The sequence below is a fragment of the Rhinopithecus bieti genome, unplaced genomic scaffold (assembly GCF_001698545.2).
Source record: "Rhinopithecus bieti isolate Rb0 unplaced genomic scaffold, ASM169854v2 scaffold_54056, whole genome shotgun sequence".
In the NCBI taxonomy this organism is placed as follows: domain Eukaryota; kingdom Metazoa; phylum Chordata; class Mammalia; order Primates; family Cercopithecidae; genus Rhinopithecus; species Rhinopithecus bieti.
Genome location: NW_016821158.1, coordinates 290,723 through 307,729, shown reverse-complemented (window position 1 = coordinate 307,729; position 17,007 = coordinate 290,723). Strand labels below are relative to the sequence as shown.

Genomic DNA, 17,007 nt, shown 5'->3' with positions numbered 1-17,007 from the left:
GACCCCTTCTTTGTTTTGTTTTGTTGTGTTGTGTTTGAGACAGAATCTCCCTCTGTCATCCAGGATGAAGCGCAGTGGCACGATCTCGGTTCACTGCAACCTCCACCTCCCAGGTTCAAGCTATTCTCCTGCCTCATCCTCCTGAGTAGCTAGTATTACAGGAGTCTGCCACCAAACCCGGCTAATTTTTTTGTATTTTTAGTAGAGATGGGGTTTCACCATCTCGGCCAGGCTGGGCTTGAACTCGTGACCTCGTGATCCACCCGCCTCAGCCTCCCAAAGTGCTGGGATTACAGGCATAAGTCGCCGTGCCTGGCCTAAACTAGCTTTTTTTGCCCAGGAGTCATAGTGCTAAGTAGTTTGATAGGGTTTTGTGTTTGTTTGTTTCTTTCTTTCTTTTAGGAGTTCTACTTCCCTCTGTGGAATAAAGCTTATTCAACTCTCTGGAATCCAGCTTTCATGTTAAGTAGTGTTAGAAAAACTGACCCAAGAGGCAGAACAGCTTGTGGCTCAGTAGAAAACTTATTTTATAATTTGTTCAGCAGCAACAGGGGAAAAAAGAAGAAAATTGTATACCTAGGATCTGAAGATCTGAGGTATCTAAAGAGGTGTCATGAAGTTCATGTTCCCTAAACAGACTGGCCATCACCATCTCCATTCCTGCCATGTTTCTTGGCCTTCCCACCTTCATGTCTGTTTTAATGTTTCCCTTTTCTTGTCTTTGCTTACATGTATCTTTCTGAATCCCCCAATAGCTTTACCTCCTCTAGGTTACCAGTCATCAAAAATTTATGCAACAAGTGACTTCTGAGCCCCACTGTGTGCCAGCAACTGTGCTAGGTGAGTCAGTGTACCATGAAAAATTTCAAGGTATTCTGTGAATGTACCAAAAATAACTCAAAATTCTACAACTTAGTCGCTTAATGATAATGGTAATGAAAATCCCTGAAACAATTTCATTTCTACATTTCACAAGAGAGACAATACAGCAAAGCTAACACTGTGTCAGCTCATACTCTGCCCTAGTTCTGCTCCTGTCTACACAATGAGCTGTTTTTGGGTTGCACAGACATGGCAGCTGCACACAGGTGCAGCTGATCAGTGAGGGCTGATGCACACAAGTAGCATGCAGTCATTTACTGACTGTATTTCCACTGATACAGGCAAACACTTCTGTCCCAAAATATTCTTTTCCTTACCTACTTTTCCTCATTGATATTTTTTCAATAAATCTTTATTTTAAAATAGATTTAGATCACTAATCTTAACAAGGCAGGAGTGCATGAAAATATCATTGCAGATGAACTAGTAAAACTGAGTAGGGACACAAACTTTAAAATCTGTCCATTCTTCAACCACTTGCCACATCTTCAAAACAACAACGTAAAAACCTCTTCCTTTTCCTGAAAATCCAGTCCATAAGGTGGGGCTGTGCAACGTTGGCATCTGTATGTGTCTGGGGAGTAAGGGGAGTAGTCATGGTGGCCTACAGTGAGGTTTTAGAGCCTGAGCAGGGTGAGAAAGGTATCTTCACAAAGGTATGGCCTAATATGGAATGCAGGCACCAAGTGGGGCAAGAAGGGTGGGCTGGCACAGGCTATAGGAACTCAAGGAAGATAAGAAGGGCATCTGTGCAAGGGTAGCCACAGCAGCAGGTCTGCAAAAGATGCTGGAGCAGGAATGGGATAGGGAGGGTGTCCATGCAAGGACAGGGACAATGGGACACTGGTTACATAGAGGAGAACTCAGTAAGTATGAAAACGTATCAAGGATGATGGGAAGCAAGTTTCTTAGTATCAGAGAAGGGAGTCACAAATAAAGAAATAGGATGGGCACGGTGGCTCATGCCTGTAATCTCTGCACTCTGGGAGGCCAAGGCAGGTAGATCTCCACCTAGAGAGCCCTGATTCAGAAAAATGGCTGATTCCAGGACTAATGCAGGGAACATTCAAGATAAGCCTGGAATATCTTGTGTCAGAACATATGGAAGCATTCCAAGAATAATGAGGCATGTCAAAAGGACACACAAGCCAGACTGAAGGGGTTGCCACCAGCCAACTCCAGGATAATATAAGCATTAAAACTGCAGCTGACTATCATCTAGTGCATAAACAGGAATCCACTAATATAAAGTTTTGATGAGGAATGAGATATTTACACAGTCTCAAAGTACCATCTTCAACACATTAATTATGAAGTGAAAAATAATTATTTTGCAATGGAAAAGTCTGGCAAAAATCACTTTAATCAAGTGATCAAAGTTAACATGACTGCACTAGAATGAGGACTATCTGAAGCTGGGTGCAACCTGACAGGATGCAATGAGAACAAAGCATCACTTCTGTGATATTCCTGCTAGAGATAGATACAAAACCTCAATCTGACCACGATGAAACATCAAATAAACCAGAACTGAAGGACACTCTTTAAAATAACTGACCTGTAATTTTCAAAAGTATCAGGGTCAAGGACATACTGAGGAAAGTCAAGGAAATACTGAGGAATTGTTCCAGAATGAAGGAAACTAAAGAGATATGACAATGAAATGCAGAATATTTCGCTGGATCCTTTTGCTGTAAGGGGCGTGACTGGGGCAATGTGCAAAACTTGAAGGGAGTCTGAGGATGAGATGGTGGCAACGCAGCAAAGTGCACTAATGTGGATTTCCTGATTTCAATGGTTGTCAGTAAATGTTCTTGTTTACAGGAAATACACACTAAAGTATGCAGGAACGATGGGGCACAGGCTGGCAAATTACTCTCTAATGACTGAGGAAGAAATAAAAATTATGTGTTAACTGTAAACTTGCAAGGCTTCTTTAAGTATGAAATAATTTGGTGAGAATACATGTTAAAACAGGGAGAAAGAACAAGGTATGGCCAACTATTACCCTTCAGAACTAGCACTGCAGCAGTGTTATTTGCTAAACAGTTTTACTCAATAGTGCTAACAAATCTCGAAAGATGTCTTGAAAACAAAATATTAGCAATCTCTTTGGCTGATACTCTCATAGCCTACACTAAAGGTGCCTATTATCAGTTGCTGAATCTGCACAATACTAATATTTCAGTGCTGCTATAGCTGGTTGTATTTGTCTTATATGTTACTACTTGGTCTTTTTGCCCTGATCATTTTTTTAAAGTACTCTATATTTCAAAATAAATTAATTTAGTACCCCTGAAAAGATTTCACTCATTAGTGGAAACAGCCCTCAACGGAACCATTACTGTAGCCTGCTCATGTGACTTCAGGAAAGGTCACAACATCTGCGTCTATAAAATGTGGTAATTTTCACAGGTACATTTCAGTGTCAGTAGGTAAAATAATAGACAGCATCTGAAAGTGCTTTATCCAACATCAAATCCTATATAAACATGAGCAATTACTTCCCAATGGACAAGGAACAAGCACAGCATACGTGACCTTCCACAAGACTGGTCCATTTAGTGAGCTGATGAAGAACACTGTAGGAACTGTGTGAGGAGGAGCAGGAAGGTGGAATGGGCACTTTTTCAGTCTGTAAAGTCAGAACGTCAATGAAAGAGAGAAGCGCTGTGGAGCTGAGAGGCACCAACAGGAAACACTAAAGCACCTGAGGCCGAGCTGAGTGAGCCACGACGATCAATGATGGAAGGCCGCTCAGTGATACTCCCTAAAGGATGACGGGAGAATGAGGGCATGTTGAGGGGGCTGGAAAATAGAGGGAATGACTTACTGAGTATTGTGCAGCACTGTCTGGACAAAGGCGGGATTTGTCTCCATAGAAGCCGTCACCAGAGATGTCAGCAGAGACCAATACCATATTGCAGAAGCATCTGAGACTGAGACCCCAGACTTCTTAACTCTCTGAAAGCCAACAGCCCTGAGACCATGAATTCTAGTGTCGCAGCCATCGCTAAGACAACGCTTTATGTTAATCTGGACATCTGTCGAGCACAAACAAAAAATTCAGTATTGGATTAACTTCTTTAGTTAGGAAATGCTGGGCTCCCAACTAAAAGCAAAATAGTAATAGACATTTTGAAAAGAAAATTCTGAAGATACACTTTGATGACAGAAATAAATAGCATGTGCAATGGAACTACTATGTAATAAATTTGTCAAAAAGCATTGACAAATCTAAGAAATCATAAGAATAATATGTAAAATTAAGGGTGGTTTAAGTCTTTACAACAAAACTTCTTAGGAACTTAGGAGTCTTGAAAAAAACTACACAAAGAACAACTTAAAACAAGCCTGTCTGAATACATGGTAAGAACATTTCTAGAATTTTTCCTAGGATTCTGAAATTTGGATTAAGTTACAGAACAGTAGCCGGCTTATAAGCAATTGTGAGAATTCATTTTTAATAATCAAATCCAAACAGATGACATATACATGACTCACTTTTAAGAGATGTCACAATTTCTTATGTGGGTCAGAGGAGAGAAGGTAAGAAGTTAAAAAAGACACAACTTAGAGAAAAGACCACAATATAAGACAGGAAGCTTCTAATCCACAGGCCTAACTACTTATTTGCCTAGGGGAGAGACACAAAGACTCTACCTCCCCAGGCCTCAGTTCCTTTGAGCAAAGAATACTTCTTTTGGCCCAGGAAAGCATTAGAAGAAATGAGATAAAACATGAAGCATTCCGGCTCCCTGAATGAAATAAGCCCGGAAAGCAATCACAGAATTGTGATTATTTCCAAAATGCTATGTGTAAAGCAAGGTTATAATGGTATAAAATTGGAAACAACCTAAATGTCCAAGAATGGGGGGGGGGTTAAAATTATATCTTTTTTTTTTTTTTTTTTTTTTTTGAGATAAGAATTTTGCTCTGTCCCCCCGGCTGGGGGGCAGGGGGGCAATCTCGGCTCACTGCAACCTCCGCTTCCCGGGTTCAAATGATTCTCCTGCCTCAGCCTCCCAAGTGGCTGGGATTACAGGCATGCACCACCATGCCCAGCTAATTTTTGTATTTGGTAGAGACAGGGTTTCACCATGTTGGCCAGGCTGGTCTAGGACTCCTGATCTCAAGTGATCTGCATGCCTCGGCCTCCCAAAGTGCTGGGACTGGAAGCGTGAGCCACTGCCCCCGGCCAATTACAGCATATTTTTACAACACTAAATCAGGGTGCTTGTGAATACAACACGTTCTAAAAAATTACAAAAGAACATGAAAAAACTATCAACATTTTTGTAAAAAGATATGTATAGATGTATGTGAACAGATACATACAGCTCTTTTTTTTTTTTTTTTTTTTTTTTGAGACGGAGTCTCGCTGTGTCTCCCAGACTGGAGTGCAGTGGCGCGATCTCGGCTCACTGCAAGCTCCACCTCCTGGGTTCACGCCATTCTCCCGCCTCAGCCTCCCGAGTAGCTGGGACTACAGGCGCCCGCCACCACGCCCGGCTAATTTTTTGTATTTTTAGTAGAGACAGGGTTTCACCGTGTTAGCCAGGATGGTCTTGATCTCTTGACCTCGTGATCCACCCGCCTCAGCCTCCCAAAGTGCTGGGATTACAGGCGTGAGCCACCACGCCCGGCCATACAGCTCTATTTTTTAGGAAAAAAGGTGTGTATATATGTGTGCATATATGTGTGTGTATGTAAACCATACACACACACACATACACAAATACACAAACACAAGGAAAGGTCTGCAAGGATCCACACCAAGGTAGTCACAGTAACAATCGCTGGGTAGTAGGACTTGAATATTTTGTTTATATTTTCTAATTTTCCAACAAGAAAATGGGAATAAAATATTTTTAATGGTCTAGCACAGTGACTCACGCCTGTAATCCCAGCACTGTGGAAGGCCAAGGCGGGCGGATCATGAGGTCAGGAGTTCAAGACCAGTCTGGCCAACATAGTGAAACCCCGTCTCTACTAAAAATACAGAAAATCAGCCAGTTGTGGTGGTGTACACCTGTAATCCCAGCTATGTGGGAGGCTGAGGCAACAGAATCGCATGAACCTGGGAGGCGGAGGTTGCAGCGAGCTGAGATCGCGCCATTGCACCCCAGCCCAGGCGACAATGTGAGACACCATCTCAAAAAAAAAAAAAAAAAGAACATATATATGATATATATATATCATACATAACACATATAAACATATATAATACGTAAATATTTATGTATAAACATATTTTTTTTAATATATATATTTATAATCCCAACATTTTGGGAGGCCAAAGTAGGAGGATAAAGCCCAGGAGTTTGAGATCAACCTGGGCAACATAGTAAGGCCCCATTTCTACAAAAAAATGTAAAGAAATTAGCCAGGCATGGTGGTGCATGTCTAAATCCCAGCTACTGAGACTGAGGCAGGAAGACTGCTTGAACCCAGGAGTCTGAGGTTACAGTGAGCTATGAATGCACCACTGCACTCCAGCCTGGGTAACAAAAAAGATCCTGTCTAAATATATATATATATATGATATATATATATGATATATATGATATATAAATATATATTTTTTAATGAAAAAAATGGTTTCACTGTTCTTATATATTTATTTCTCTTTTTTTGTTTGAGATGGAGTTTTGTTCTGTCATCCAGGCTGGTGTGCAGTGGCGTAATCTCCGCTCACTGCAGCCGTAGCCTCCTGGGTTCAAGCCATTCTTCTGTGTCAGTCCCCCAAGTGGCTGGGATTACAGGTGTGCAGAACCATGCCTGGATAATTTTTGTATTTTTAGTAGAGACGGGGTTTCAACATGTTGGCCAGGCTGGTTTCAAACTCCTGATCTCAAGTGATCCATCTGCCTTGGTCTCCCAAAGTGCTGGGATTAGAGGCGTGAGTCAGCATGCCCCAAGGCTTTTCTATAATTTCTACAACACTTAATGAATGAAATAATGACCACTTTTGTGTACGTCCTAAGAAGCAAACCAAATCTCAAAAACTAACAGCCTCTCCACTTCAAAGGGCCTTCTGCTAAAAAATAGTACTTCCTTGCCTCTCCCTATCCCGAGTTCTGTTGGACTTACAGAGCTGACTGACGTTGGCATTTTCCAGCAGCGTCACATAACCAGTGACATTGCTGGGGATGTGCACGTCTCGGACTTCCTGAAGATCGCTGGCATTCCTCCCCACAGCTACTGTCACCTGCTGTGGCATGTAGCTCTGGTCAGTGGCAGCCACTGCAATGGACAAGTGCCTAAGCACAACATCTGGCTTCATTTTTAAACTGGAAAACACAAAAAGCAGAAACTACAAATGTTTATAGGAGTCAAGAACTGACAGGATCCAGAAGTCCCATCTCAAACAGCTTACATTTGATATACCCAAAGACTGGTTTTCCTAACAGCCACCAACTTGAAATGCTGGCTATGAGTTTCAAAGTCCTTCTGACCTTGACCTTCCCACATCTCTAAAAGATCTTTCAGTTCAAGATTAATCTTACGATTCCTTTTAAGCCATCTGTACAGGAAGAAAGAACAATATGAACATTCTAACAAAATCCCTTTACCTGGCAAAAAAGCAAATTGTAAACTGCATACAAAAAACTGAGTATACTCTCTCATCTATAAATTAGATATCTAAAGGTCAAAAGTGCCCTCTAAGAGAAAACAATACAATTATTTCTGGCACTTAGTTCTACCAATTGGAATTAGCCTGTTTTCTGAGGAGACAGGTGAAAATTTCAATAGCAGCTTCAGAGCTTCCAGAAATACCACTGTTTATTATCATCAGCTCCACTCCAGGATTCCCGACCATACCATTTCTTCTTCTAAAGTGACCAACTCAGTTACATACAGTGAATTTCAACAATGTATAGAAAGAGGCCAGGCATGGTGGGTCACGCCTATAATCCCAGCACTTTGGGAAGTCTGGAGTTCGAGACCAGCCTGGCCAACATGGTGAAACCCTGTCTCTACTAAAAATACAAAAATTAGCTAGGTGTGGTGGCAGGCACCTGTAATCCCAGCTACTCGGGAGGCTGAGGCAGGAGAACTGCTTGAGCCTGGCAGCTGGAGGCTGCAGTGAGCAGCGATCATGCCACTGCACTCCAGCCTGTGTGTCAGAGCAAGGCTCCGTCTCAAAAAAAAAAAAAAGAAATAAAAAAAGTATAGAAAGGGACCGGGTGCAGTGGCTCATGCCTATAATCTCAACACTTTGGGAGGCCAAGGTAGGAGGATTAAGGCCAGGAGTTTGAGACAAGCCTGGGCAATGTAGTGAGGTCCCGTTTCTACAAAAAAGTGTAAAGAAATTAGCCAGGCATGGTGGTGCATGCCTAAATCCCAGCTACTGAGACTGAGGCAGGAAGACTGCTTGAACCCCCAGGAGTCTGAGCTATGACTACACCACTGCACTCTAGCCTGGGTGACAAAAAAAGATCCTGTTCAAAACAAAAAAAAAAAAAGAGTAGAGAAAGGATATTTCAAAATACAATCACATGTAAGTTCTTGCTCTTGGTGGTATTAATTTTCCTGAGAAACTAGTGAAAACAGATATGAAATCAGTACTAATCTAAAATTAATCAAATGTTATTTCCTCCTTTAAAATATCAGGGAAATTATCTGTTTATGAATATACAAGCCAGGTTACATGATTTTACATGAGTCATTTTACTTGATTCTTAAAGTACCTTCATAGACAGCCACTTAAAATACAAAGAGTAGACAGTTAAGAAGAAAACATTATATCCCACCCACCGAATCCAGTGTGAACAGGCACTGCCATCCGACTGCCAGTAGGATGAGGTTTCTCCATTTGTCATCTTGTCAATGTCTGCAGAGTTGGAGGATGTTTCTATATAAGCATAGCACTTTGCTACTGACTTGAGTTTATCCATCTCTGGGCTTCTAGTTAGATCTGCAGGGCTTTCTGTAGGGGAAACCAGAGTTGATTACATGACATCTCTTTCACAAAGGGGAAAAAAAGAGTCATTTAAAATACCTAAGAGAAACACACTTGGTACTTTGGCCCTAGAAACACAAACCTTCCTTAAAATCTCCTTCCAGATCCTTCTGTAGTTCATCAGTGTCATGAGTGGATTTTCATGCACATGTGTCAAATGTGCCTCCCTCAAACTGTTACATCATTGGCATATTACCTGACGTGAAAATCATGTGTCACCTTCCAAAGAATCCACTGGCCAAGGATTACCCCATCGTCTCCCATTAGTGCAATTCTTTAATCACTGATAGATTTGCAAAACCATGCTGAGAAGAAAATGGTAAATTACGGTTTGAATTTACACTTTTTAAATGATGAGTGACACTTTTTAAGCTGCTTGTTTCTGAGTACAGTCTGGTCCTGCCCTCTTCCATGTTCTTCTGGGTTAATTCATATATTTTCTATATGTGATCAAATGTATATACAAACATATGTATAATAGCTAACATTTACTTGAGTGTTTACTATAACCCATGCACTTTTTTTGTTGAGATTTTTTTGAGAGGGTCTCATTCTGTTGCTCAGGCTGGAGTGCAGTGGTGTGATCACAGCTCACTGCAGCCTGGATCTCCTAGGTTCAAGTGATCCTCCTGCCTTACCCCAAGTAGCTGGGACTACAGGCATGCACCACCATGCCTGGCTAATTTCTAAAAATTTTTGGAGAGATGGGGTCATCCCTGTGTTGACCAGGCTGGTGTCAAAACTCCTGGCCTCAAGTGATCTTCCCGCTTCAGCCTCCCAAAGTACCGGGATTATAGGCATCAGCCACTGTGCCTGGCCATGTGCTTTTTATACATTCTTTTTTTTTTTTTTTTTTTTTTTGAGGTGGAGTCTCGCTCTGTCGCCCAGGCTGGAGTGCAGTGGCCGGATCTAGCTCACTGCAAGCTCCGCCTCCCGGGTTTACGCCATTCTCCTGCCTCAGCCTCCCGAGTAGCTGGGACTACAGGCGCCCGCCACCTCGCCCGGCTAGTTTTTGTATTTTTTAGTAGAGACGAGGTTTCACCGTGTTAGCCAGGATGGTCTCGATCTCCTGACCTCGTGATCCGCCCGTCTCGGCCTCCCAAAGTGCTGGCATTACAGGCTTGAGCCACCGCGCCCGGCCTATACACTCTTTATGTATTAAGTCATTTTAAAAATAAAGAAACTGGCCGGCCTCAGTGGCTTACGCCTGTAATCCCAGCACTTTAGGAGGTCAAGGCAGGCAGATCACTTGAGGTAAGGAGTTCGAGACTAGCCCGGCCAACATAGTGAAACCCGATCTCTACTAAAAATACAAAAATTAGCCAGGCCTGGTGGCACGTGCCTGTCATCCCAGTTACTCAGGAGGCTGAAGCATGAGAATTGCTTAAACCTGGGAGGCAGAGGTTGTGGTGAGCCGAGATCACACCACTGCACATCAGCCTGGGAGACAGAGTGAGACTGTCGCAAAAAAGTAAATAAAGAAACACAGAGTTAAATAATTGACCGAGGGTAGAGTTACTAAAAAATTTAGTCAGTCAACTGTGTCTTTAATATGCTACAAAATGTATTTTTGTTACCTAGAATGTCATTGGTTTTTGACTCTGCTTATGATATTTTTTTTTGCTGTGAGGAAGGTTAAATTTTCATATAGACCAATTTATTAATATTTTCTTTCACAGATTCTGGATTTCATGCCTTGCTTAGAAAGGCTGTTCCGTACTTTACAAAGTGGAACTATTTTCTTCCAATATTTTTAGCATTTTATTTTTAGTTGAACTTTTTGATCATCTGAAATTTATTTTAGTGAATGGAATGTATTAAGAATCTAGTTTCAGCCAGGTGGTGGCTCACACCTGTAATCCCAGCACTTTGGGAAGCCGAGGTGGGTGGATCATCTGAGGTCAGGAGTTTGAGACCAGTCTGACCAACACGGTGAAACCCCGTTTCTACTAAAAATATAGAAATTAGCTGGGCGTGGTGGCACATGCCTGTAATCCCAGCTACTCAGGAGGCTGAGGTAGGTGAATTGCTCGAACCCAGGAGGCAGAAGCTGCAGAGATCATGCCACTGCACTTCAGCCTGGGCAACAAGAGTGAAACTCAAGTCTCCAAAAAAAAAAAAAAAATCTAGTTTTATTTCTTCAAATCGCTAACTAGGTGCCCTAACTCCATCTGCTGGCAGTTCACCTTTCCATCCTGATGTATAACACTGACTTTATCTGGTACTCTATTCTCACATGTATATCGCGTCTACGTCTGGGCTCTGTTATGTTCCACAGACCTATCTATACACATCATGAACTTCTGTTGCTATCTCCAAGTGAGTGTGCGGTGGCTTTCCTCATTTATCCAGTAAATCCTCACTGAATACCTACCATGCAACAGGCACATAGCAGGAATGAGGAAGCAGACATGACAGACAACACACAAGTGAATCAATAATGCTACAACTTCAGATAACAATAAGCACGTTTTCGACCATTAAACCTGCCAAGGTGATCCTGACCAGAAGGTGGGGGGTGGGGGAGGTGTTAATTAGATAAAGAGGAAAGGCATCCCTGAAGTCACATCTGAGCAGAGAATTGAATATGAGAAACCAGCTGTGTTAGGAAGGAAGAAAGGGAATGAGGAGAAAGATCACATTCTTATGTTACAAACTCAGGACTTGACATTTTCAGAAATACAGGCAGGGAAAAGATTTGGCTCATTTTACCAATACGACAGAAGAAATGGTAAGAGTATTTTCAGGAGAAACCCCCACACACATACCCTTCTCCTTTTGTACCAGTTGATCCAGAGACTCCTTCAGCACGGAAGACCGCATGGTGCACATGTTCTTGCAGTGCTCCAGCATCGGGTAGGGCATCACCGCGCTGGAGAGCCGGTTGCGGTGCAGGAACCGCAGTATCATTGACGAGTGAGCATCAAGGCCTTCCTTCGACTCCGAAAATATGTCTATGAAACCTAAACAGACAACATCCACTTTTGGTGTTTTGGGGAAGCCACAGTAGTTTCCACATCCCCTGCCTGATGGCCTATCTGAACTGGCTAAATTAAAAGCAGTCATTAACAATCTTCACTGATATTTTCATTTTAATTGTTTAAAAATCTAAGTTTTAAAGAAATGAACCAGTAGCATTCTGAACTTAAGAATTAATTCGGCCGGGCGCGGTGGCTCAAGCCTGTAATCCCAGCACTTTGGGAGGCCGAGACGGGCGGATCACGAGGTCAGGAGATCGAGACCATCCTGGCTAACACGGTGAAACCCTGTCTCTACTTAAAATACAAAAAACTAGCCAGGCGACGAGGCGGGCGCCTGTAGTCCCAGCTACTCGGGAGGCTGAGGCAGGAGAATGGTGTAAACCTGGGAGGCGGAGCTTGCAGTGAGCTGAGATCCGGCCACTGCACTCCAGCCTGAGTGGCAGAGCAAGACTCCGTCTCAAAAAAAAAAAAAAAAAAAAATTAATTCAGCCGGGTGCAGGGACTCACGCTTGCGATCCCAGCACTTTGGGAGGCCAAGGCGGGCAGATTACTGAGGTCAAGAGTTCGATACCAGCCTGGCCAACATGGTGAAACCCCATCTCTACTAAAAATACAAAAAAATTAGCCAGGCATGGTGGTGGGCGCCTGTAATCCCAGCTACTTGGGAGGCTGAGACAGGAGAATCACTTGAACTCAGGAGGCAGAGGTTGCAGTGAGCCCAGATCATGCCATTGCACTCCAGCCTGGGCAACAAGAGAGAAACTCCGTCTCAAAAAAAAAAAAAAGAATGAATTTTAGTTGAAAATAATTTTAGAAGACTTAGAATAATGATTATTTGTTTCAATCCAAACTTCAAAAACATATAAGCACTTAAACACTAATAGACATTTTTAAGGAAGTCTTGCATATAGAATACAGGGTAGAAGTAAAGTTCAGTGCATTAAGAGTAAAAGCGTAACTGCTTTTATACTAAGACGCTAAGACAATGATTATGACAATACAACCACTACCATTACCACAGTTTCCAACGCTATTTTACAACCAATAAGGTGCTTCCACATACATATCATTCCGTCCTCACAATAAGGTGAGGGGGAGGCACAGACGGTACAGGTATCCTTTTTAACAACTGAGGAAAATGAGGCTCAGGTGACACACCAAGACGTCAACTGATAATAGGGACCCCCCATGAGGCCATCAGTACAGGCTGGGAGAGAGAAAGCAGGGTGACAGCAGTGGGAATCATGGACATTTGAGTCACTTCCTCATGTAATTTACCTGTGCCTTCAGGACCTGCTCAAGCCCAATCACATATATACCACTTCCGTCTGATGATGGAATGCTGCTGTGCACACCCAACTTTAGGCTGGATGGGTCAGAAAACACCCAGTTCATGATAGGCAATTCAGGTCACATGGTAAATTGCTGACCCATAGTCAAATGTTCAGTTTCTACCAAGGCCCAGAGCTGTCTCTCAAAAGAAGAGTAGTTATCTGCAGAAGATGGTAGGGACTTGCTCCAAAATCCTAAAGGCCTCTGCTGTGATTCACCTATGGGGGTCTGCCAGAGGCTCCAAACAGCGTCTCTGTCTGCCACTGACACCTCAAGCACCATTGGATCTGCTGAGTTATATGACGCAAGTGGCAGAACAGCTTGCACTGCAGCCTGGACCTGTTGCAGAGCGTTCTCCTGTCCTGGACCCCTCTCAAAACTGACAGCCTTTCGGATCACAGGATAAATGGGCCAGAGTCACACACCCAAATGAGGAATGCATTGCCTCCAAATCCCAGGTGATCCACTAGGTGTTGTGCCTCTCTCTTGGCTGTAGGAGGGGCCAAACACAGCAACTTATCCTTCATCTTAGAAAGAGTATCCTGACAGCCCCACACCACTGGACCCCTAAACATTTCACTGACGTAGAAGGTCCCTGAATATATTTCAGATTTATTTCCCACCCCCTGGCACACAAATGTCTCACCAATAAGTCCAGTGTGTTTGCTACTTCTCACTCACTGAGTCCAATCTGCATAATGGCATCAATGTAATGTACCAGCGTGATATCTTGTGGAAAGGAAAGTGATCAAGATCTCCGCAAACAATATTATGACACAAAGCTGGAGAGCTGATGATATACCCGAAGTAGGACAGTGAGGGTATATTGCTGGCCTTGCCAGCTGAAGGCACATGGCTTCTGGTGGGCCTTATGGACAGGAATGGAGAAAAGGGCATTTGCCAAGTCAATGGCTGCACAACAGGTCCCAGGAGATGTGTCAATTTGCTCAAGCAATGAAACCACATCTGGTACAGCAGCTACAATCGCAGTCACCACTTGGGTAAGCTTACGATAATCCACTGATATCCTCCAATATTCATCCGTCTTCTGCACAGGCCAAATAGGACAGTTCAATGGGAACATGGTGGGAATCACCACCCTTGCATCTTTCAAGGTCTTGATGGTGGCACCAATCTCTGCAATCCCTCCAGGAGTGCGATATTGTTTCTATTTACTATTTTTCTAGGTAAAGCCAGCTCTGATGGCTTTCATTTGGCCTTTCCCACTGTAACAGCTCTCAGCCTACCGGTCAGGGAGCCAACGTGGGGACTCTGCCAGATGCTAATTATGCCTATTCCAATTATGCATTGGGTCCCATTCTTTCCCAATCAACGCTCTCATTTTAACAGTGACACTGCTGAGGCTGAGTGCGCACCTTTCATTGGAGGTCAGCCACTCACATGATAGGAGCTTGTGTCTGATTTTCCACAACTTCAGCCCTTTGTCTAAAGGAGATAAGACTCTCACCCAGAGCAATCTTGGAAGATGTGAGGCTATGTATGCATTTCTGGAGACAGAATCCCCGAGCTCTTCCTCTTCTTTCATCACTCTGTCCAGCAAACTTAGGAGCACCAACCAACTTCATTACACTCCTTGGTTCTTCACATATGGCCAAAGGTATCATGTATGGAGTCACTGAACTCCTCGATTCTCAAGAGAGGTGAATCGGGAATATCAAGCGCATTTACTTTGCACAACTCTCTTAAGGACTATCAGTGTTCTCCATACTATTAGAAGTAGATTCCTTAGCATTTTTGGGTCTAATAAGATTAAACAGTCAACTCCCAAAACTAGAAAACCAACTAAAGGAATCCATCCTTAAAATTCTGTTCCTCAAATGCCAGGCGCGGTAGCTCATGCCTGTAACCCCAGCACTTTGGGAGGCCAAGGAGGGCAGATCACGAGGTCAGGAGCTCCAAGGGCAGCCTGGTTAACATGGTGAAACCCCGTCTCCACTCAAAATATAAAAATTATCTGGGTGTGGTGGCAGGTGCCTATAATCCCAGCTACTCGGGAGGCTGAGGTAGAATTGCTTGAACCCGGGAGGCAGAGGTTGCAGTGAGCCAAGATTGCGCCATTGCACCCCAGCATGGGTGACAGAGCAAGACTCTGTCTCAGAAAAACAAAAACAAAACAAAACAAAAAATATATATATATAATGTTCCTCTAGAACCCCTTCTGGTATCAAAATCTGTATGAGTCAGGGTTCTCCAGAGGGACAGAAATAATAGGATATACGTATATATAAAAGGGAGTTTACTAAGGAGAATTCGCTCACACAATCACAAGGCAAAGTTCCATGACAGGCCGTCTGCAAGCTGAGGAAGAAAGAAGCCAGGAGTGGCTCAGTCTTTTTCTTAGCTGACTCCACAGTAATACCTGTGCTTCATATTTAGGACACTGCTGATGCTGCACTGATCTGCTATGTGAAAAAACAGATTTGATGCAGTGGCTCACACCTGTAATCCCAACATTTCAGGAGGCCAAGGCAGGTGGATTGCCTGAGCTCAGGGGTTCAAGACCAGACCGGGCAACATGGCAAAACGCTGTATCTATATTAAAAACAAAACAAAAACTTGTTCACATAATGGAAAAAGTATTTTCATATGCTGAAACATTTGGCAAATTAATTTAGTCTTCAGTAAATGAATTCCAAGCCTAATGAATTTGGAAAAGGTACTATTCTCTGTTTTTAAACGCTTAAGCACCAACACCATGAGATACAAAAGGAATTAGTTTTAGTGTAGATGAAGGTTAGAAACTAAAAAATCCGACCACCAAAGCAACTTCAGCTTACAAAGGTTCATCCCAAGACTGATGAATTGGGTGCCGATGAAAAGTTTTCAGTAGGAAAGGCTAAGTCATGAGCCTGTTATGTAAGCGCCTTGAGATTTGGACCCTGACGTTTTCTCAGTCTCATCCCCCAGTTCAGCCGTCGCCCAGCACAGCAGTGCACTATGAATTATCTGTTGGTGGATTCCCTGGTCTCAATCCCTTTGCTTTCCTCCCCACAACTGTCTGAGGTGTCCAAATAAAGCTCCTGATGCTATCCACATGCTGGTAATTCAAAAGTGGAGTAATATGTAAACACTAAGATAAAAGCTAGCTAAAGATAATTCAGGTCGGGTGCAGTGGCTCATGCCTGTAATCCCAACACTTTGGGAGGCCAAGACGGGTGGATCACTTGAGGTCAGGAGTTCAAGACCAGCCTCTGGCCAGTATGGTAAAACCCCATCTCTACTAAAAACATAAAAATTAGCTTGGCCGGGCGCGGTGGCTCAAGCCTGTAATCCCAGCACTTTGGGAGGCCGGGACGGGCGGATCACGAGGTCAGGAGATCGAGACCATCCTGGCTAACACGGTGAAACCCCGTCTCTACTAAAAAATACAAAAAACTAGCCGGGCGAGGTGGCGGGCGCCTGTAGTCCCAGCTAATGTAGTCCCAGCTACTCGGGAGGCTGAGGCAGGAGAATGGCGTAAACCCGGGAGGTGGAGCTTGCAGTGAGCTGAGAACCGGCCACTGCACTCCAGCCTGGGCGACAGAGCCAGACTCCGTCTCACAAAAAAAAAAAAAAAAAAAAAAAAAAAAAATTAGCTGGACATGGTGGCAGGTGCCTGTGCTCCCAGCTACTTGGGAGGCTGAAGCACAAGAATCACTTGAACCCAGGAGGTAGAGGCTGCAGTGAATGGAGATCCCGCTGCACTCCAGCCTGGGTAACAGAGCAAGACTCTGTCTCAAAAGAAAAATAATAACAATAATTTTAATTGCCATAAGACTAGGGAAATAGTTAAATAATTAAATAATTATTGTATTTAATTTTTATAATAATTAAATAATTATTGTA

At 43.2% G+C, this 17,007-nt stretch overlaps 1 protein-coding gene across 2 annotated transcripts in view; it reads right to left on the bottom strand.

Moving 5' to 3' along the window:
* ZZEF1 (zinc finger ZZ-type and EF-hand domain containing 1) overlaps positions 1-17,007 on the bottom strand; it is a 147,380-nt gene that overhangs the window by 109,001 nt on the left and 21,372 nt on the right. For both annotated transcript variants that reach the window (XM_017860195.1, XM_017860196.1), the window contains exons 3-6: positions 11,617-11,811; positions 8,644-8,815; positions 6,976-7,175; positions 3,716-3,926 (exon numbers count right to left, since the gene is read on the bottom strand). In XM_017860195.1, coding sequence (XP_017715684.1) covers positions 3,716-3,926; positions 6,976-7,175; positions 8,644-8,815; positions 11,617-11,811 — 778 coding nt within the window. The remainder of the gene's footprint in view (positions 1-3,715; positions 3,927-6,975; positions 7,176-8,643; positions 8,816-11,616; positions 11,812-17,007) is intronic.